The 22,930-nt window shown below is 55.7% G+C and overlaps 1 protein-coding gene across 10 annotated transcripts in view; it reads right to left on the reverse strand.

Moving 5' to 3' along the window:
* Positions 1-22,930, reverse strand: part of CAPN15 (calpain 15) — a 57,772-nt gene that overhangs the window by 6,671 nt on the left and 28,171 nt on the right. For 9 of the 10 annotated variants that reach the window (XM_027889608.1, XM_027889605.1, XM_027889606.1 and 6 more), the window contains 3 exons: positions 4,661-6,149; positions 1,026-1,234; positions 616-799 (listed from right to left, as the gene is read on the reverse strand). In XM_027889608.1, coding sequence (XP_027745409.1) covers positions 616-799; positions 1,026-1,234; positions 4,661-6,127 — 1,860 coding nt within the window. In that variant the 5' untranslated portion in view covers positions 6,128-6,149. Of the gene's footprint in view, positions 1-615; positions 800-1,025; positions 1,235-4,660; positions 6,150-20,001; positions 20,005-21,684; positions 21,691-22,930 lie in introns of those variants that run through there. The other variant, XM_027889609.1, reaches the window with a different exon arrangement.

The raw sequence follows: 22,930 nt of genomic DNA on the forward strand, positions 1-22,930 counted from the left end.
GGCACTTCTGGGCCCCTCGACAAGAGAGACACTGAGGGGCTGGAGCGTGTGCAGGGAAGGGAACGGAGCTGGGAAGGGGCTGGAGCAGCAGGAGCAGCTGAGGGAGCTGGGGGGGCTCAGCCTGGAGAAAAGGAGGCTCAGGGGGGACCTTCTGGCTCTGCAACTCCCTGACAGGAGGGGGGAGCCAGGTGGGGGTTGGTGGGTTGGTGCCTTCTCACAGAAAACCAGCCAGAGGACAAGGGAAAATGGCCTCAAGTTGTGCCAGGGGAGGTTTAGATGGATACTGGCAAAATCTCTTCACAGAAAGGGTGGTCAGGGTCTGGCACAGCTGCCCAGGGCAGTGCTGGAGTCACCATCCCTGGAAACGTTCAAAAAATAGTCAGTGTGGCACTTTGTGATACGGCTTAGTGGGCACGGGAGGATTTGACCAAAGGTTGGACCTGATGCTCTTGGAGGCCTTTTCCAACCTTAAAGATTCCCTGACTCCAAACGTCCCCCACACAGCACAGAGCAGGGGCCTCCACACGAACCCCAGCAGCACCTCCATCCATCCTCTCCTGGGAGAGCCTGGGATGAGCCTCCCACCCGCTCCCAGCACCCGCGGGTGCCACTGACCTGGGAGAAGAGCAGGTATCCGCACTCGTCACAGGGCAGCATGTCATCCACCAGCACCGTGGTCCAGGTGCCGTCCTTGCACAGCCGCACCTGGTAGGCGCCCTCGGAGCACAGAGTCCTGGTGATCATCACCCTCTCCACCAGCTCGGGCCGCTCGGCCAGCACGGCCAGGGCGCTCAGGAACCTGCCGGCGGGACGGGACGCGGGGCGGCCTCAGCGGGGCACGGGCGGGCAGCGGGCACAGCCGCCCGGCCATGCAGCGCGCGGGAAGGGGTGAGGCAGAGCATGGGCTACAGCCTGGGGGCATAAATGGGTTTGAGTAGGGCTGGGGGGGCCGAGCTGGAGCTGGAAGAAGGGGAGGGGAAGGAGGAAGGGGCAGGGGGGTATCAGCCCGGCTCGTTCCCCCTTACCAGCAGTTCCCCAGCAGGCCCTGCAGGATGTCCGAGGGCCTGGGCGTCCGGAACACCGACCACTTCACCGACCGGTCCTTGAAGATGCTACAGTTGATTTCGTGGGGCCGCAGCCACTGCTTGACCCGCTGCTGCACGCTGTCACCTTCTGGGAACCCCACGGACTTGGGCCCGGGGGGGAAACTGTCATCGACAAAATTCACTTTGTTCTGTGGGAGCGAAAGGCAAGGAGAGCGTCAGCTGGGGCCTCTCGGGACTGGCTGGGCACAGGGAGCTCCCCTTTGCCCTCCAGGAGTGAGAGCAGAACTCCCAGCCCTCCCACCCATCCCAGACAGCCCCTTCCCAGCACTGCAGGGCAGCAGGGCTGGGACAGGTGTCCGCTGGCAGCAGCAGAGATGGATTTTGTGCTTCAGGTCCAGCGTTCAGCCCTGCCAGGGCCAGCTAACCTCTCCAGCCCCAAGCTCCAGAACGGGACTCCAATCTGCCTTTTTCTGCTTCACAGGAGCCTCCCTGGGCAGGGATTGTCTCACACCTTGTGCTGGTGCTAAAAGCTGGGCCGTGGGGGGCCTTGGCTGCCTCTAGAAGTGGCAAAGCCTGCAAACAGCAACCCTGCAAGGAGCCACCTGGCAAAGCAAACACTCCTCAGCCCGAGCCCCGGCCCTGCTCCGGAGGGGACACACTGGGCTTGGCAGTCCCGTGCCAAACCCCCAGGCACATCCATGGGGGATGCGAGGGGCAGCTTTCGCAACTGGATTCAGCCAGACAAGCAATTCCAGAGGGAGGGGATCCCAGGTCGGAGCCCTCCTGCAATAGCTGCTGTTGCAACAAATAAATAGGATGGATGGTTGGAAGGGCAGGTGATCCCGGAGGCATCACCCACGTGGATGGTAACACAGAACACCAACTGCAGAAGAGCAGCTTTTTCAGACAGTCTAACAAGGGGTGAAATAAGAACAGGTGTTTCTTTGTTATTGTTAATTAAATTAAATTAAATTCTTTCAGCAAAAGCCGGCTCTCATTTAAATTAGCTTTATGCACACCAAACTAATAGTTGTCCTCCTCTTTTGTGGCAATGCCGTGTGAATGCTTCCTTTGTGGGGCCTCAATTAGCACCTCCAGCTTCTCTCTTGCAGAGGGGTGTTTTTCAGCTCATAGCTGTCAAGTCCCAGGGTGTGCTGCACTCTCGGGGGAACATCTGCTCCCTACAGCTGACGAGAAACCCCCTCTGCCAGCAGCCTCATCTCGTCACATCCTGGCCTCACACACATCCCTCTGGGCTCCTACATGGACCTCTGGGCTCCTCAGGAACCTGCTGTGCAGGGCCACAGGGCCACAGGGGAGGAGATTTTCCCCTCTACTCTGCCCTCCTGAGACCCCACCTCATACTGTGTCCAGCTCTCCAGGACTCAGCACAAGAAAAATGTGGAGCTGCTGGAGCAGGTCCAGAGGAGATTACAAAGATGCTCCGAGGGCCCCTCTGCTCTGGAGCCAGGCTGGGAGAGCTGGGGGGGTTCACCTGGAGATGGGAAGGCTCCAGGGAGACCTGAGAGCCCCTGCCAGTACTTGATGGGTGCTTATAAATAAGAGGGCAGGTAGTGATAGGACAAGGGAGAAGAGTTTTAAACTAAAAGAGGAGAGATTTAGGTTAGCTATTAGGAGAAGATTTTTCCCTGTGAGGGTGGGGAGGCCCTGGCACAGGTTGCCCAGAGAAGCTGTGGCTGCCCCAGCCCTGGAAGTGTCCAAAGCCAGGTTAGGGGGCTTGGAGCAACCTGGGCTGGTGGAAGGTGTCCCTGCCCATGGCAGGGGGTGCAACAAGATGGGCTTTGAGATCCTTTCAAACCCAAACCATTCTGTGATTCTGGTGGAAGAGGTCAGCTCTGCTCTGTCCCAGGACTGAAGAGAAAGGGTAAAGCTGATTAGGGGACCACACACTGAGAAGAGCTGGAACAGGCACCCCTGGAATAATGGAGGAGGGACAGCCCACTGCAGGAGTTCCACCAGAAATCCTGAGAGGGAGCAGCATGGGCTGCTCCACAGGACATGGGGCAGGGGGACAACAGGCAGAGGAGAACTTGGCCAGCCTCACACTCCTCCAGGGGAAGGATGAACAGCCTGGGAACTACTGGGACAGAAGGAAGCTTGGAGGCTGACCCACACACCAGCCTCAACAGGAGCATTGGTGGGAGGCTGCAGGGACACTGGGAGCAGAGCAGACACGAGGGTGGGAGCAGCACTGCCCCCCCACTGCTGCCAGGCCTCCCTTGGACTGCAGAGACTCCTCTAAACAGTGTCAGAGTACAGCAGAGGTTCGAGAGGGATTTTTGGGGGGATAGCCCACGCTGATCTAACGGCACAAGGGGCTCAGCCAAGGCTCTGACTGAGCAGGATGGGTCAAGGCAGGCTCCCCTTCCTGGCAGTGCCAAGCTGCTAATTCAGTCTGGTCATCAGCATGATTCATCCTTCAGGCCTGATTCCTGAAGTAACAGATGTTCCCTGCCTACAAAAGAGGCTATTCACTTGCTTAAAAGAAGGGGATAAGCAGAATCTGGGTCTCTCTGCTGTAAAGACACCCACGCCTGTTAGCATGGACGTGGAGCAATTTTAAAAGCCCAGAACCCCAAACCAGGATCATTCTCAGAGCTTCTCCCCAAGCCCAATATCTCCTGTCTCTGGACTGTGCAGTGGAGACACAGTCATGGACACGCTCCTCAGACCAGGCAGACAAATCCCTGTCTGCACGTCAAAACGGGACTGCAACTCCCTTTCCATCTGGTCCAGAAGAGCTGGAGGCTTCCCCCAGAAGGAGGCCAGAGAAAGCAGCATTCACAGGAGCATCTCATGCCACACAGGGAAAAAATGGGGCCATCAGAGCTGTGTTTGAGGCTGAAACTTAACTGATTGAGCCAGACACTTCAAAGTGGGAGGGGAGGTGCTGGCACACGCTCCTGAGACCCTTGACTGGAGCCAGCCTACAGCCAAACCTCAGCTGGCCTGCCCAGAAAAGGGGGGAGCCACTTGTGCTGCACTTGTGCATTGACAACACCCAAACCAGGAATGCCAAGGCCCAGCTCATGGCTCTTCAACACCTGCAGTTGCTGGCAGTGGCACCGGTTCCTCTGCCTGCATCCCTGCCTGTGCCACAAGCTCCTGCCTGCTGCATTCCTGACTTCTTGCATCCACAGGTGACAGCTGCTGCCCACAGACAGTGGTGCCACCTGCAAACCTGGGCACACTCTTCTTCCCCAGCCTTCCCCACCCTTGGACAGGGAAGGAACTGTATGACCGCATCAGGGTGAGCCCTTCATCCCAGATGTTCTCTCTCACTGATTTAAAATATCCTGAGGTTTCAGAGTCAACAGGTTTAGCACTAGGTTTTGGACTTCCTCCCCCTTGGACCAGGGATGGACTGTACGGGTTGTCTTCTACCCAGAGATTATTCTGCACCAACATAAAATACGACATTTCAGTGTTAACAGCCAGCACCCAGCTGCTGCCAGTGAATATCTCCTCTGGAACTCTGGAACTCCAGCCACAGAGCCCTGTGCCAGGCAGTGCCCCAGCCCCATGGTGGAGGCAGAAAGGGGTCCCCCCCCCCGAGTGAGAGCAGGAGCGAGGCTGGCTCAGCCAGGACTCACCTCCCGGCAGAAGGTCACGATGTTTTCCCACAGGGCTTTGGCCTCCCCCTCGTCCGTCTGGCGCCTCTTCTCCACGTGCATGCTCTCCCTCCTCTTGAGGGGCTTGAGGCCCTTGCGCTGGGTGATGTACTGCTGGGGGGTGTGGCAGGCCGCGCAGTGCTTGGCCTTGCCCTCGTTGAGCAGGGTGCAGGCGGGACAGGCCCACTGGCCCGGCCTGTCCTGCCCGCCGGGCAGCGGGGCCGGGAAGAGCCGGGCGACCTTGCGGGCAGACGGGGCTTTGGAGCCGCAGGAACAGCCGCCCCTGTCGCCGCAGTCGGGGCAGCGCGGGGCCGGCTCGCTCGGCGGGCCGTGCTCCTGGAAGCCGTGCAGCTTGGAAGAGCCGCACACCTTGCACTTCTGGGCCTGGGTGGGGTTCTTGAGGGTGCACTTGGAGCAGGACCAGGTGGTGAAGTCGGGGCTGGAGGGGCTGCACGGGGTGAACCTCACCGAGTCGCCCACCACGTTGATGGTGTCGCTGCCTTTCTGGGCGCTGCAAACCTCGCACTTGCCGGCCCCGGCGGAGTTGAGCAGGGAGCAGGAGCTGCACTTCCAGTGGGACGGGCTGACCTCCATCTCCTCCTCCAGCACGCTCAGTCGCTTGTTGGACAGCAGCTCCGGGAAGCGGGCGGCGGGGGCAGCCCTGGCCTGGCCCTGGGGAGAGCCCTTCTGCCCCGCGGCGCTCGGGGCCGCAGGCTGGGGGGCTTCGGGGCCAGGCATCTGCAGCTGGGGGGGCACCTCCCGCCGGCTTCGGGGCACGGGGTTGTTCTGGAGCCCCGGGGAGAAGGGGCTGAAGGCTGGTATCTTCTGTGCCTCCTGCTCCATAGCCACGGGGCCCTGGGCGGCTGCGGCGTCACCATCGGAGACCTCTGCAGAGACCGAAGGCTGCGGGGTGGAGGGGGCCATGTGAAACCCGGCCGGGGTGATGACTTCAGGGACGACCAGCGCCTCTGGGGGGATCTTGGGCAGGGAGAGCTTGCGTGGGCCCCCGCAGGCGGAGCAGGAGTTGGCCACGGGCGTGTTGTGCAGCGTGCAGCGCTGGCAGGCCCAGCCGCTCTCCAGCTCCGCTTCGTCGGGGCTCTTCCCCTCCGAGTCCTCGCTGCCGCTTTCCGCCTTGGCAGCCTCCTCCTTGGACGTGCCCTTGGGCTCCACGAGCACAGCGGGCTTGGGCAAGATGCCGTTGATGACGGGCAAGGGGGAGCCGCTGGGCCCTGGCTCCGGGGTGAAGCCACACACCTCGCACGTCTCCTTGCCCAGAAAGTTCCTGAAGGTGCAGCGGGCACAGGCCCATTTCTGTTCCTCCACGCTGAGCCGCAGGATGTGGTTGAGGTCGGGTTTCTGCCGAGGGGCTTCGCAGATGGAGCACTGCCGCTGGCCCACGGGGTTCAGGAAGGTGCAGCGGGTGCAGGACCACTCACGGACGGCAGCCATGGAGCCGGGAGAGTGGGAGTGGCTGCAAGGAAGAAGAGGACAGTGTGAGGCCAAGGCCACTGGCATGGTCAGGACCTTGCTTCCAGGGAGAGAACAACCAGCAGTCCAGTCGCAGCTCTCCAGGCGCTTGTTCCTCTGGCACTGACAAATTCTCCAAGCGCATGGCAATGCACTGGCTTTCACCCAGAACACTTCAGGAGGGGCACAAGAAACAGCCCCAGCACCCCACCGACCCTGCTCTCATGGTGGGGATGTGCCCCAGTGAGCAAACACGCCGTCTCTGTACTCAGCCTCGGCAACTTTGCGTGTCTGCAGGTCGCCTGGAACTCTCTGGAGTTAGAGTGACACCCTGCTCTGCCTTTTTGCTGTTCCCACCATCAGTTCTTTCCTCCTTCTCTACTCCAGCCCAACTCTGTCTCACTTTCCGTTCCTATCTCCCTCCTGTCCTTTCAGCTCCCCACCACAGGCACACCACTCATCCACACTGGAATAACCATGTTATCCCACACCAGACACCACCAAGCCAAGAAAGGCAGGCTGTAGTGGACAGAGGTGCTTCTACCTGGTTACGTGTTTCAGGGCCAGAAGCCTGGCCCAGCCAGCCCAGGGGCAGCAGCTAAAGCAGGTTGTGGTGCACTGGTGGCCAGGACAGCTCACCAGCAGCTTCCCAGCTCAGCAAAGAGGGGCACTGTGTCCCAGCTCCAGCTGCCTCCCCACTTACCTGGGAAGCACAGAGGCCACAGAGCCCTGCAGTCAACACCACCCCTCAGTTTCAACCTCCAGTGCTGCCTGGGAATGCCAGAAACCCTGATGGGAGAACAGGCCCAACATGCGCACGAGTCACCTCTTCCCAGGGCAGGGAGTCAATCTCGTTTTCTGGGCAGGTTCAATTTTCAGAAAGCACAGCAGCAGCACCAGCTCCAGGGGCCACAGCAACCTCTGGGCTGCAGGGAGCAGCCTTCCCTCCCCACAGCCCTCCTGGTGCTGTCAGGAAGGGGATGCCACATGTGCACACTCTGAGAGCTGCAGAAGGAATCCCAGCCTGCCTGGTGCCCTTTGTCCCTTGCTTGGGGTCATTTCCTGGAGCTTGGAGCAAAGGTGGGGCTGAAGCAGAGCTTTCTGCTTCCTCCTCCTTCACATAAGGACAAACCAGCTCTCCCTCAGGTAAACGTGCAGCACGAGCCAGAGCCCTTCCTCCAGGCACTCCTGCTCCCAGATAACGAGGTTGAACTCAGCCTTGAACCCAACCTCCAGGCCAGCTGTGCCTCTCTCCAGCACAGCCGGTCCCCTTCCAACCCCTTCCACCCTGCTCTGCTTGCCTGAGGTCGTGGGCAGGGCCGAGTCTGCAGGAGAAGCCACCAAGTCCACCCCGTGCCCTCAGCTCTTGCTGGGAACAGCAAATTCAGGCCTTCACAGACCAAGGAAAGAGCAGCCTAAACCACGGGAGCTGCCCCTCATGGGCTCCCTCTCCAGCACCCCTTCAACAACCCAGTTCAACCTCCACACTGGCTGGAAGAAAGAAGGGAAGGAGAACATTTAATGCCACAGAGGGCAGGTGCAGAAAGCTGCGAGATGCCCATGGAAGGACCTGGGTCCTGGCTGGTCTCCAGAATCCCCAGCAGCAGCACCTGCACACCCAGCTTCCCAAGGCACTGAGCAGACTGCAATGCAGCAGCAGGGTCTTCAGGGGACAGAGGATGCAGCCAGAGCCCCCGTGGGGAGGAGGATGGTGACTCTCCCTTTGGCTGGTAGATGATAAACTCTCCTGGGAACACTCCAGCAGCAGCAGCAGCAGCAGCAATCCAACCACATTTTCAGACCACACTCCACAGCCACTGGAAGAGCAGCTCTGCCTCACAGAGATCAGATATAACCTTCAACTCCCTTCTTAAATCAAACACTTCTCTAAATAAAGCCTGAAATCAAGAAATCCATTTTATTGCAAGAGAGAGCTTGAAAATTCATTCTGGCTCATATACCGTGCCTGCATCGTTTGAACTTTGCAAGGTATTTATTTACTGGAGTTATTCCCACCTAAGAGAAATATAAACATTGATTTTTCTGCCTCAAGTCCTACAGCTGAGAACCACTGCACATCCCTCTCCCATGTGGCAGCACAATGTCTGAAAGGGAGATCATTGCTCAAGCAGAGAAGGAGAAGGAGCTCCGTGCCCGGCTCCGGCAGCAAATGGGGCCACGAAGGGCACTGTGATCCTGTCACATCCATTTGTCTTACTGGGTGAGGTCCATCAAACCACAGGCATCAGCAAAAGGCAAGCGAAGCCTGTCAGCAATCTGTGCCATCCATGGCCATCCTCCTGCAGCATTTCGTGCTTTTCCCCGCCGTACACTGTGCCGCCTCCAAAAAAACCCACCCCTAAATGCAGATGCCACAGCACTTCCAGAGGGTCTGCACATCCAGCCACCAGCCCTCCTGCTGCACACATCCCTTCCACACACGTGGTCCTACCCAGCAGGCAAAGCCACCACGGGACCATGGAAAGAATCACCTTGTCCCTTCCCACAGAGAAGGGAAAACCCAGGATAAACTAAAGCCAGAAGTACCACACGAGGGGACAGTGGGATGAGCTGCACCACCAGATTTGTTTGATGTGGTGTCAGGGATGAGCTGCAGGCTCAGGAAAGGCAGCATCGTTTCACTTGGCCAGGCAGGGGATTCAGGCTCAGCAGCAGGAAGGGAGATAGGAGCCAGGACACTGCAGTGCTCTCCTCTAAGCTGTGACACTCCTGAGCTACAGTGTCCCCCTCCTGGTCCCCATGCCACAGGAGTCGGCTCCTAACACTGCCCAACTGCTGCTGGGATTTCCACCTACTTGACTTTCTCAGGAAAACAAACCTTCCAGAAAGGCCATGGAAGGTCCTGCAGTGGCCAGGCCGCTGTTGTGACAAGCTTTGGCAGGAGATTCCCTGCCTGCTGTTGCACCATGTTGTGTTGCCCAGCAGCCACAGTCTTCCCTGAAAACTACCAGAAAAGGTACAGAAAAGGAAGATCACACTGGACATGGATCTTCAGCTGTCCCCCACAAGACACGAGTCCCCCAGACTTGGCGACCAGCCCACAGCCTGCTGCCCCCAGACTCCTGTTAGGGCTCACGGACAGTTCCAGTCCCCACCTCCATCACCAGGCTTAAGTTAAAGGTCCAAAGATCCCAGGGGGACCAGCTTGGAACCTGCCTTCCCGTGGCCCAACTCGTATCACCACGTGGTGGATCGTGGCAGGAGCCTCTGCCCCCCAGCAACACCTTCCTCACAAATTCAACCAGCAGGAGAAACCCGACCACAGCCTGTCCTCGCTCCCTACTTCTCCCTAAAAAGCCTGGTTGGCTCCTTTCCCGGCAGGCAAGTGAGGAATCAGGGTTGTCTGCAGCACCTATTCCCCAGGCCCATCTGCTGTGTGCTAACACACACTTGCTCTCCAGCCCCAGCAAACACAACTGAGATAAACAGAGCCTGCCACCTTCCCGGTGCCTGCAGGAAAGGAGCTCCTCCAAAACCAGCCCTGCAGTCACCCACCCACGGGAGGGCTTTCCTGGGGGACACTTCACTGGGAGCACGATGACACAGCCTGGCAGCAGGGACCTGCTGGAGCCTCTTTTGGGGTGCACACAGCAAGGAAAGGGCAACACTGGTACAACCCCATAGCTCCAGCAGCGTGGATGGGGCTGGATCCATCCCTCCAGCAGCATGGATGGGGCTGGATCCATCCCTCCAGCAGTGTGGATGGGGCTGGATCCATCCCTCCAGCAGTGTGGATGGGGCTGGATCCATCCCTTCAGCAGCGTTGATGGGGCTGGATCCATCCCTCCAGCAGTGTGGATGGGGCTGGATCCATCCCTCCAGCAGTGTGGATGGGGCTGGATGCACACCTCCAGCAGCATGGATGGGGCTGGATCCATCCCTCCAGCAGCGTGGATGGGGCTGGATCCATCCCTCCAGCAGTGTGGATGGGGCTGGATGCACACCTCCAGCAGCATGGATGGGGCTGCATCCACATCTCCAGCAGTGTGGATGGGGCTGGATCCACCCCTTCAGCAGTGTGGATGGGGCTGGATCCACCCCTCCAGCAGTGTGGATGGGGCTGCATCCACATCTCCAGCAGTGTGGGTGGGGCTGGATCCACCCCTCCAGCAGTGTGGATGGGGCTGCATCCACATCTCCAGCAGTGTGGGTGGGGCTGGATCCACCCCTCCAGCAGTGTGGATGGGGCTGGATCCACCCCTTCAGCAGTGTGGATGGGGCTGGATCCATCCCTCCAGCAGCGTGGATGGGGCTGGATGCACACCTCCAGCAGTGTGGATGGGGCTGGATGCACACCTCCAGCAGTGTGGATGGGGCTGGATCCATCCCTCCAGCAGTGTGGATGGGGCTGGATCCACGTGACTGTGCTGCTCACTGCAGCAGCTCTCCCCAACCCAAGACAGGAGACATCAGCTGGCAGGAGGCAGCACCACGTTGGCAGGAGTGCCCCTACCTTGGCAATCGCAGTAGTGTAATTATCGTGCTTAAAAAATAATATAGAAGGCACTCAACCCAGAAGGCAGCTTTCAGCATGCTGAGCAGGTCCCAGGGAATTAAGAAGGTTCCAGCTGGTCACCTTCCAAACCCACCTCAGGACAGTGATATCCCCCTCCCAGGGCTCTGCTGAGGGATGAATCTGCTGAGCCTGGGTGTCCTGTTGCTACTCCTACCCAGCCATCAAACTGGCCAGGGGAGTCCACCACCTTTGGGTGCCACCTGGGACCAAAGACTTTTCTGAAGCGGGACAGAACAGGAAGGAACAGGGTAGGGAAGGAAAGCAGGAAGTGCCCAAAAAGCTGCAGTTTGCGTCTTTCCTGCTGGCGAGGAGCTGGGGGTGTGCCAAGGCTGTGTGATGTGCAGCAGAGCTCCAGGGCAGGAGGTGGCAACCAGCCCTGGGCAGAAGCACCTTGGAAGTGCCAGAGAACGGCTCGAGGTGACCTGGGCACCGGAGCGAGAGATCCCAGGGCTCTGCTGCAGAGCCCACATGGCAACAGGATTACAGGAGCCTGTGTCAATCACACAGCAACAGAAATCAGGCTGTTTCTCTAAATAAAACTCCTCCAGAACAGCTAAAGCCTTAAAAACTTACTGCTTCAGTTCTCCCCCGCGATAAATAAACAAATAAATAAAAGATCGATTGTTCCAGTCAGCAACCCCGACCCTGAGCTCTCTGGCACACAACACATCCCAGCAAAATCCTCGCCTGGCAAACGCAGGAAAAAGCACTACAACTTTGTGAAGGAAAAGAAAAATCACCAAAAAAACCTTAAACAAAATACTGCCCCCAACCGAATCCCTTCCCCTCCTCCCCATCCAGCTGATCATTAATATCTCCCATTTAATTTTCTTTCAACAGCACTGCAAACCCTGACCTCAGAGAGGAGTGCTGAGCCTTCTCCCCCACGGACCTACCACATCTCCAGAGCAGCAGAGCCCCGTGCCCACACAGGGAGGGGTGCAGGAGGTCAGGAAGCACCCGGCATCGCTCTGCCAGTTGGACTGTTAGGAGGACACGTGGGCTGGGCTCGCGAAGCCGGGCAAGGAGATGCTGTTGGCTGAGCTGACTCACTCTTGCAGAGCCAGGCAAGGGCTGGGAGGCTGGACCAGGAAGGTTGCAGCAGATCTACTGGCAGAGCAACACAGAAACACCAGGAACTGGGACTTTCCACTCGCTACAAGTTTCTGGAGGAGCATCAGTGGAGAAAAACAGTCTCTGATTCACACTTTGGAACCCCCAGGGCTATGAAGTGAGTGTCGCCAGCTCCACGCTGGCACCATCCAGACAGGGCAGGTTGCATAAGGACTTCCAAATCCTGCCTCCAAAGTGAAGCAAGAAAATAAAAGAGCCTTTAACACCAGTGACCTTCACCCCATTCTTTCAGGATGCTTGTGGTTTCCTTCCAACTCAGAATATTCTATACCGGAGAGACACAGACAAGCATAAAGCACCAGAAGGGCCCTGTCCCTTTGCCTTCTTTTCCCAGATCTGCTGAGCGTGGGGAGAGACAGCAAAGAGAACCCCCCCTACACTCACCCATGCTCCCCTAGAGCACCATCTCAAAGGGACCAAGTCAGGCAGTGCCAGATGGACCCACTGCAACAGCACAAATGTCCTAAAAAACATGGGCTGTACCTCTCTCCCTGTGGGCAAAAGCAGCATCCCACTTCCACTAGAGCAAGAGTGGAGGATCCCAGGGTAACTCAGGTCAGAAGAAACCCCAGGGGATCTCCAGCCCAAACTCCTGCTCCAAGCTGCATCTCTTAAAGAGATCACAGCAGGTTGGTCAGGTTTACACAGTGTGTTCTTGGAGACCTCCAAGCACAGAGACTAAACAACCTCTCTGGGCAGTGCCCTCGACTGACTGACCGACCTTGGGCAAAAATGCTTCTCCTTAGAGCCAGTCTGATCCCCTCCTGCTTCATCCTGTGTTTGCTGCTTCCTGTCCTCCCACCCCACGCTGCTGTGAAGAGCCTGGCTCTGCCTTCTGGATGATGTTCCTGTAGGTATTGGTGGAACTGCTCCAAAGCCTTGTCTGCTCCAGCCTGAATGAATCACAGACTGGTTTGGATTGGAAGGGGCCTTAAAGCCCATCTCCTTCCATCCCCTGCCATGGACAGGGACACCTTCCACTAGCCCAGGTTGCTCCAAGCCCCGTCCAACCTGGCCTTCCATGGATGGGGCGGCCACAGCTTCTCTGGCCAACCTGTGCCAGGGCCTGCCCACCCTCACAGCCAACAATTCCTTCCCAATATCCCATCTAACCCTGACCTCTGGCAGTGGGAAGCCATTCCCTGTGTCCTGTCCCTCCATCCCTTGTCCCCAGTCCCTCTCCAGCTCTCCTGGAGCCCCTTTAGGCCCTGCAAGGGGCTCTCAGGTCTCCCTGGAGCCTTCTCTTCTCCAGGTGAACCCCCCCAGCTCTCCCAGCCTGGCTCCAGAGCAGAGGGGCTCCAGCCCTAAATTATCAACTTAGTGTCCTCCTCTGGACTGGCTCCAGCAGCTCAGTGTCCTTCCTGTGCTGAGTTCTTGAATGAACTCAGCTCCCTCATCCTCTCCTCCAGCCCCCGACCATCCCAGAGCCCCTCCACTACTACTGGGAGCAGTCTCACACTACAGCTCTCTGAGTGACACTCCTGCTCCCCTCCCAGGGCACTGGGGAAGGCTTTGGTACCTTATGGGACTGAGCAGCCCCTCAGAATGGGGCTGGGGGCTCACACCTTCCCCAGGGCACCTGCCAAAGTGCTGAGGGAGCTCTGGATGTAAAGCTGCTCCAGGGCAAAGCTTCATCCAAGCACGACCCTGCCAACTCCAAAAGCACCAGCAGATCAGCCTTCTGGTGACTACAGAGACAAAACTGTTCTAAGAAACTCCTGCTACAACAGTTTGGCTTTATCCCCACGTCTGACACCTCATGTTGTTCCAGGCACCACCACCACAGCCAGCTGCACAGCCCAGGACAGGGAGCAGCACTGGCCCCCCAGCAGTTCTGCAACACCCAGGACATGCAGCCCCCTGTGTAGGGCAGCACTAGGATCTAACCATCACACTGAGGTCAGAGGAGGAATGAAAAAAACAACTCCAAAGAGGCCATCACCTTCTTCCTGCAGCCTCTGACACCAGGCAGCTCCTCCAGAACTGGAGCTGGGGCCTCATCTGAGCTCCCTTGGTTCCTTCATCTGGTGGAAGGGAACCACAACAACTACAACTACACAAATTCCTCCTTTTGTTGAAGCACTTGAGGAAATAAAGACTTCTTGATGCTGAAATATTAATATTGGAGTGCTCCAGAGCGTTATCATATATTTATATCTGCTCTCACTCTTTGGTGTCAATCCAGGACAAACTGCCAGCAAGTTCCCAAAAACACAGCTTAGATCAGGGAAGGTAAAACAGTTGAGGGACCAGCCCATTCCCCTTCCATGCCAAACTCTCCTACCAGCCAGGACACCTCTTCTTTCTGGAGGTTACCTCCTCCCAGGCCAGAATCAGAGCTCCTGACCCTTCACTGGGGCAGGACAATCACAGTTACCCAGAAAATGGCATTTCCCACTGGTAATAACTGCAACAATTAGAAGCAGGACAACAGGCTTCGTTCTGTTTAATAAAGCAAACGGACAAAAATCCCTCATCAAAGCAGAAGGGAGGGGGAAATGGGTCTAATTCTGCATCAGCAAACCATGCAAGGGTGAGCACTTGATGGTGAAGGGGGCATTTAAGACCCATCAACACTACACAAGTCTCCCCAAAAGGTGCCAAGAGGCTCAGACAGACACTACGAGTTTCCCAAGCTGATGAGGCACTCCAGTTCCTGGGAATTTCTTGCTCCCCTTTCACCAAACCTCAGAGGGTTCTTGCACAGTTTCTGTTCAGCTGTTTCTCTTCCTACACCGGACACAGCTCGGGCAGCTCAGATGTGCTCCAGCAGCCAGGGCTGGGAGTTTTAATGAGAAGTTCCCAGGGGAAAACTGAACTCTGCTAATGAGAGTTCTGAGAGAAACAACACTGGCCCTGTCTGTATGAAGGGCACTCAGCAGTGGAGTTTTCTGGCAGCCAACAAAACCACAGAACGTGCTCTCAAACTGCAGCTTTCCCTGTCATCACCTCCCCAGAAACAGGGCTGGCCTGTTTGAGGACAGATGTTAGGGGTGAGAGGGGACATCTTGCTGGGGGATAGGCAGGAAAGGATTTCACAGCATCACATAATGCCCTGAGTTGAGAGGGACACACAAAGATTGCTGAGTCCAACTCGTGGCCCTGCACAGAACACCCCAACCATCCCACCACGTGCCTGAGAGCACTGAGCAATTCCAAGGTAATGCTCAGTAAATGTAAGGGCTTGGAAAGGATGCAAGTGGGACAGAGAACACACTCCTCTACCCCTGCCAGCCAGGAAGAGATCCCCAAGGAATGTGTCAAGAGGATGGTGGGAAACAGGAGGAGGGCAGAGGCAAAGAAAGCTCCTGCAACACACACCAAAGCTTGGCTTTGATGGAGGAAGGAAGTTGAGGAGACAGTCACTGCTTGGAGAGTCCTCTTCATGGCCAAAATCCCTGGGTTTGGCTCTGGAAAAAGGAGGGAAGGAGCAGAGTCTTTGAAGGGTCTGCCCATCTGGAGTTCATAGAATCACAGAATCAACTGGGTTGGAAAAGACCTCTGAGATCATCAAGTCCAACCCGTGATCCAACCCTGCCATGGTTCCCAGACCATGGCACTGATACCATCTCCAGTGTCACCTTAAACACCTGCAGGGATGGTTGCAGAGCCAGTGCTGCTGCAGGACACCAAGGGACACACACCTGGAGGGAACATGGCTCACTCTGGCTCCCCTCCGAGGCCAGGGACACATGGGGAACGTTATCCCAAACTGAGGCACAGGAGACACTGGTCTTCATATGGAATCAGCAAAGCAGAATCAGACTCTGGAAGGCTTGTCTTGTGAGAAAAACAGGCTGTGCATCATTAGCCTTTAATACACCTTAATTGCTCCAGCGTTGTAAGAAAGGAGCTCTCAGAAGCAAACCAGTTTGGCTGGCAGAGCACGGGCACGCTGGGACAAGACCATTCCCAAAGGCTCCTCAGCTAATGAGCAGGTTTCCCAAATCTCTGCCAGGGCAACAAGAACCATCCCTGGGGATATGAATGGCAGAGGCAGAGCAATTCAGAGTCAAAAGTTTTGCAAGCTCTGCACTCGTGAGCTTCTGACGAGGGACTGGGTGTCACCTCCTGCACCTGCCCAAGGTTCTTGGGATGCAGGGCCCAGACAAAATCAATGTGGCCTCTTCCAAACCCAGGATGGAGGCTCTCAGCAGCACGGGATCACCGTGGGACAGGCTCTGCAGCCCCACAGCTGGCAGGGAACAGCCTGGGAAGGTCCCCGTGGAGCCCCAGCCTTGGGGACAGCCAAGCTCCTCTCATACTGCCCTATTTCTCATTAAGATCAATTCCAGCCTGTTGCTATAATTAATAACCTTGTCTTGCCTCCCTGCATGCAAGCAGGGGAAATTTCTGCAGCTGCAATCACACTTCACATCAAAGAAGCCAATTTAGCACAGCACTACTGCTGCCATCATTCCTGTGCTCAATGACTTTATTTACCTTCTCTGTACCTAATTTTCCCCGTCCTGAGTACCTGGGGAAATTAAAAACAAAAAACATCAAGCTCCAATTGCACCTAAATATTATAGTAGGAGAGGGAAATTTGTGTCCTTAACTCAGGCCTGTATTTACTATGGATATGTTTAAACAGGTTTGATTTGGCTTGAGGAGGTGATGAACTGAATGGTCTCTGTCCATATCTTGCCTTGCTTTGACTACACGAGGCTGACTTTGACTAAAATCCACATATAGTGGATATTTGAACCCACTGAAGAGCAAATACATAAAGGAAGTACAGCAGTTTTATAGGGGTTTGTCACAGTGGTATAAACTTGGTGCAACCTGGGTGCAGAAAGCACAAAGGATCTCTGGTTCTGCTAGAACATTTTGGAGTGCTTGGGTGCCTGCAGCTCCCACCAAAGCTGCTCTTTCAGGGGGCAAAAGGTCCACGGTTCTCCAGCAAATGCAACACAAGGATTCAAGAATTTAATCTTTTTTGGTTAGCAAAACAACAGACCAGACCTGGAAGACTGATGGGCCCAAGTTTCATCGGATACTTGTTGCTTCAGCTTCTTGCACACTTGTAGCAATAAAACACTTGGAGAGCAGTGGTTTTGTTCTTCAGAAAGCCTGGTATAAATTGGTTCAGCTCCTTTGTCTGGTTTTTATAATTACACTCCATCTTTGGTCGGAGCAGAATGTTTCCCACGCAAAATAAAGTTATCCAGTAAAACTCATGAGCACCTAAAGTGGAGAAAGAGTCAGACTCCATGGAAATAATCCCATAGACCAGGAGGATACATCTTACAGATGTGCTGCTGAATAAAACAACTAAAATAAAAAGATGGCTTGGATAGGAAGGCTCAACCCCTCCTAAATTTTCACTCCCAGCCGTCAAAGCAAGGCCTGCACACAGAAAAACTGAAAGCCCCCGTGATCCACGACCCAAACAGGGCCTTGGCCAATGTGTTGTGCACACACAAGGATTGCGGGAGCTGCTGTAACAGCCTTTGGACCTTCAGACTCATCTTTTAAGTGAAGCCAGGGAAAGTTTCTCTGGATGTAGCAGAAGGGAATTTGGGAATTGAACTGCCTTGAGGCTGAATTCGTGCAGGGATCTCCAGCATGCAGTGAGTGGCAGAGTCACGGACACCAACCCAACCTCCTGGATGCTTGATTCTCCATGCTGAGATGACAGGACAAAACCTCACCGTGAGCCACCATGGAAGAGGGCTGATGCCACACCCTGGCAGCTCAAACACCACACCAGGGTGCTCCTGGCTGTGCACACATGTCAGCAGGTGCCCCAGAGCCCCACTCGGCCCCTCACTGATGCTGGGAACAGGCTCAGTACAAATGTGCACTGTGGTTTCACTTCAGCAGCCTCAGCAGGGAGGGAGCTCGGAATTATTCACACGTGGAGAAGCCTGAACGCTTCTGAGGAAAAGAAGGACAAATTTCAAACTCTGAAGAGATCCCACTGGGGAGGAAGGAAGGCTTTGAAGGAAGGGCAGGGGCTCCAAAAAGTTATTTAATCATTCCCTGACTAGCCCATAAATACTTCCCTGTCTTGAGGCAGCTTGGGAAACTCCTCAAGAGCCTCTGGAGGGGTCAATCCTGGAAGCACCTTCCTGGTTGGTAACACAGATGGACTGAAAGGGTGGCTCAGGGTGAGGGGGATCAGCTGCAGGGACCCAGCCAGGCCAAACAGGTGAGATCTGGCAGAGAGCAGAGATGCTGCTCACCTGGGCCAGTGTTCAGCCTCAGCTCTCAGCCCACAAAACTCTGGCCCCCTGAATATATTCACAGAGCAAAGACAGCCCTGACACCAGGACACCAAGGATTGATGGAATAGCACTGAACTGACCACGCTCCCAGCAGGGACCAGCAAGACACCTCTGGGACGAGGTACAGCACAACCCCCCATGGAGCAATGCCCTTTTAACCTCAAGGTGTGCCAGAAGAGGGTGGGAGTTCCCAGGAGCCCCAGAACAAACACACCTAGAGCACATGAAGCCAAACAAGAGCCTGGATGCAGCTTCTCCTCTCACACTCACAAGGGCTCCCAGGTGGACTGGACAAGCTGGGAGCAAGTTTAGGACTGAGCATGTGGGCAGGACAAGTCACACAGGTGCCACTCCTGATCTCCAAGCCTCCTCTGAAGTTAGGCTTTCCCAGGATGCACAGAAATCAGGGAATAGCAAGAAAAACAGGGAGAGGATTTACGAGCAATATAGCAGCTCTAGGACTGGCGAGATGCTGGGCAGGAACAGCTGGGAGGATGATGCTCTTTAATACCACAGATGCACTAATTTATTTCAAATCATGGCAGCTTTTAATTTAAAAACCCAACAGAATCCACGATGCTTGGGTCAGGAAAAGTGACAGGGATGGCCAGAAGAGCTCAGAGTAAGAGGATTTCAGGTGAAATTCAGGAGGGAATGGACTAGAGGACATCTCTTAGGGCATCTCCTGTCTGGAGAGCAAGGCATGGGACAGGTTTGAGGAGCTGCAGGTGATGCTCTGCAAGACATCCCCACCTGACACTCACTGCCAGCACCCCCAGCTCAGCTCCAAAACACCACCCTGTACTTCCAGAGAGTAAATTAAATTCCTTCAACCCAGCATGAGATGGAAATTCAAAGCTATTTGCTGCCTTTGAGGCCTGAAAGGCAAAATACTGCTGTTGGGGGATGCCATGCAAGTGTGGAGAGGGTTGTCTGCCCCCTCACATGGCCCTGCAGGGGCTGTGGGGTGGTGGGAGCTACTGCAGCACAGGTACAGGCACAGGGAAGGATGGGGGAGGACGTTGCAGAGCCCCTCTCTCCATTTGTCACCCCTTTCCCAGCCCTGCATGGGGCAGGCTGCTATTTGCTTGAGAAACAACCATCTTTTCCCCTTAATTATCCCAATAAAATAAATCAAGGCATAGCTCCAAGGTGCAATTAAGAAAAAAAAAAAAACAACAGGAATCAAGAGCTGGGTACCGTTTGGGACGGAGGGAGACAGAAAGACTCGTGGTTTTGAGACTGAGGAGAGGGGGCTGCAGCCTGGCAGGGGGGAAGCAGAGCCCCCATCTTCCTCCTCCTCCTCTCCTGGGGCTTTAATTTGGCCACATTCCCAGATCCTGGCAGAGCTGCTGCTGGGAGCTCTTCCTGCACAGGAGGACAGTTCTCAGCCCCGGCACTGTCCCACACCAGAGCAGGCAGGGCCCTTCCCACAGCTGCCAGCCACACTCAGGGCACCCTGGGCAGGACCTCCTGCATCCTGGGGAGCTGGAAGGCAGCAGGGCACTGTGGTCCATCGCCAGGGGCTGTCAAGCTCTCCTCAGGATGATTAACGGGCCTTAATGAGGAGCTAAGCCAGCCCTGTGCCTCAGGAAAGCAGCTCATGCTTAATATCTCAGCCAACAAGCTTTGCACTGATCTGCAGAAAGAAAGAAAGATTGCCAAGGGACAGAGGAAGAGAGAGAGGAACTCTGGCAACTCCCGGCATCCCCAGAGTTCAGTCTGTGGTCAGATCAGGGCAGGGCAGGGCAGTCGAGCCACCACAGCTACACCACACACGTCACCGGGAGCGAGGGGGAAGGAGAGCAGGGAGGTTCCTCCCAGAGCCTGCACCACCAACCAGCAAGCCCTGCCACCTCCTGACACGCCCGAGCAGCTCCTTCAGCCACAGGAGGTCAGAAGGCTGAGGGCAAACCTGAAAGACCCCTCTCCTACATGAGGAACCACATCTGCACCCCCTCCAAAGAACACGGATCCCAGAGGAGGATCCTGATGCAGAGCAGAGCCCAGGGCAATGTCCCAGAGGAACAGTCTGCTCACACACGCACACACTCACTGCCCACCCAGTCCTTGGCTCCACACACAACTTCCAAGCGCCCTCACGCTCCCTGCCAGGTGCTGGGACACACACAGGCCTGGGCAGCTGCTGTGCTGTACTGACCTGGGCGAAGCGGGGCCAGCGTGGATTGCTGAGCTCGGAACAGAGCAAACCCCACCAGCCTCACAGATGGCTCCAGCCTCTCCTGCTCCCGGATCATCCGCAGCTCCTCCAGCTCTGTTCCCCTTCCCAGGTTACGTCAGGTCAAGCAGATGAATGCAAGAGAACACACAGTTTGCTGCTGCATCAGGCGTGCTTTGGGGAGCCTGTTGCCAACTGCAGCAGGCTCTGCTCTCCTCGCAGGCTTGGGGGGAGGAACAGCGAGGGGGGGGAGAAGCCGCCTCAGGTGCTGTTCAGACTCAGGGCAAACAAACCAGCATCTCCCCCACGCAGCGGGAGGAAGAAGCAATTTATTGTGACAATTGGAGAGAGCCTGCAGCGGGGTTGGCCCTCCCTGTCAGAGCTGGTGAACCACACCGAGGCTGCAGCCCAGAGGGGAGGGTCTGCCAGTCAAGTGGTATATGCATCACTCCCGGGGGGGGAAAACCATCAGCAACTCAGAAAATCGGGCTGTAAGAGATCCCTGCTGCTTGTCCTCCACTCCCAGGGCTGCCAGGGAGCAGCAGGGGCTCAACACGGCCCTCGGACACACCACGGCACCTCTCAGCATCCCCCTCTCCACAGGGGTCGTGCCTTGACCCTTCAGCCTGAAAAGAGGTGGAATTTTTGGGCACAAGTGTCTCTGGGATGACACACAGGGTTAGGGAGCATCCAGCAATGAGGTACAGGTGGGATGTTAATATTTGCCTCCTGAGCTCATAAGTGAAGCTCATGTTGGCTGTGGAGAGCTCACAGTCCAGGAAAGCAGGAAATAGAAGTTCTTAACTTTTAAGGGCCCTGTAACAAGAAGGATCTGGGATGCCAGGTGTCTGGATTAGCCAGGAGAGAACAGGCAGCAGTACAGAAGGCCCTTCCTGAAGGAACATAATTCCAGTGTCCATTTGGTCTCCAGTGAATACACAGACAAAGTGTGTCCTCCTTAGCTTGCAACACCTGCCTGGCTGCCACATTCCCTTTTTCCACACAGAACTGGGACTGATTTTCCCACTACAACCTATAAATCACCATCAACACCTGCACACACTTCTACACATGTATCTGTGCAGCCCTGGTTTTGGAGAGCCTTGGATCCTCCTTCCAAGGGGCCCAGACAGCAGCCAAGGCACTGACAGACCACTGAGTCTAAGGCAAGTCCAGAAACTAAATGTGAATTTCTCAAGTCCTGGCAAAGCTTCTTTGCCATCCTCCAAACTCCTCTTACTCAGTAACAGAACGATTTCCGAACCTTTGGGTCAATCCAGAGCTGCTCTTTCCAAGCTGCAGGAGCCACGTGTGGGAGCACACACTTCCCTGCATCCCAGAATAGAAAGCAGCTGGAGTCACATCCGAGCACTGCAATGGGAAGATGAAAGACTTGCAGACACTCGTCTTTTTCCGCTGACACTGCCTCGATGGGCCCTTCTCCTGCTCTCCACTACACACACGGCTCCTGGAGCTGCTGGTTTGCCACAGGTGCTGATGTTCCACATGCTTTTCCATCTTTATTTATTCTATTTAAATAACAGAGGCATACGGTTTACTACAGCTATGAAATGGTTTGTGCATGTATGTGGGAGAAACCTTGAGAGAACAAAACATGCATCTGATCCTGGGGTTCAGAAGGCTCCTGGGACCTCTGAGCACCCACACACTGGTGCCTGGCCACAGAGGAGCAGGGCCACCTCTGCCTGCCAACACTCCACCAAGGGTTGGAAATGAGTTTCTAGTTCATCTCCATCACCCCAGGTCCTTCACTGCTGGTGAGGAGGTTTATACCAGCCCAGGAGACTGTCAGGAATGCTGTTCCCTTTCTAGGACAGCTGCCACCCCTGAACAGGACAAAGGTCTGATCTCCAGGACAAGCCCAGTGCCAGGAGCTAACCAGGAGCTTACAGAGAGGATCTCCATTACCCCACTTTCACTAACACAGGCTCTGTGCATGAGTTGGGCTAGTGCAGCTGAAAAAAGATATCCCACAACACAGGAGCCCAGCTTATCTTGGGAGAGGAAAGGATCCCGACAGGGAAAGCTGTCCCAGAAACCTGCTGCTGTGTCCCTCACCCCACCTGCAGCCATGGTACCACTGGAGGAGCTCAGAGATCTGGGCACAGTTTGGATCAACTCTGTCCAGGTCCCCTTTGAAACAGCCCCTGGAGAAGAAGAGCACAGGCTTCTCTTTGAAGGAGGATCTAAGGATGGAGGCACAGAGATCCAGGATGCAGGATCTAAGCATGGAGGCCCTTCAGCTGAGAAAGTGGGAAGGAAAGAAAGTACCAATGAGGCTGATTTCAACAGCTGTGTTTTACAGTACAGGCTTTACCTGCTCTCAGCAGGGAAGGGAGAGGCAAGGAAAGGAGTAGGAAGCTGAAGGCATTAAGCTGCTCTCTCATCTGAGGAGCTGGGACAGCTTCAGCAAGGATGGTGGACTCGTGGGACCAAAGGACACTTGTTTCCATCCATTTAGCTACCCACACCTGAGGTGTGTTTGAACAACCACTTCAAAAGCAACCCCTGAGGAAAGAGAGCTGGATGAAGAGGAACCTTGACTTGTTGTTTTTGTTTCTCTGTCTTTAAGCCAATTAAGGAATTTCTTTTTAGGTGAGGCTCTGTGTTCTGCCTCAAAGAGCTCCCTGGAGAATAGAGCAGGGTGAGGTGATCATGTGGAGCCAGCACTGCAAGGACTGCTG

The sequence above is a fragment of the Empidonax traillii genome, unplaced genomic scaffold, assembly GCF_003031625.1.
Source record: "Empidonax traillii isolate 1590-97213 ecotype Southwest subspecies unplaced genomic scaffold, ASM303162v1 scaffold267:size678996, whole genome shotgun sequence".
Classification (NCBI taxonomy): Eukaryota; Metazoa; Chordata; class Aves; order Passeriformes; family Tyrannidae; genus Empidonax; species Empidonax traillii.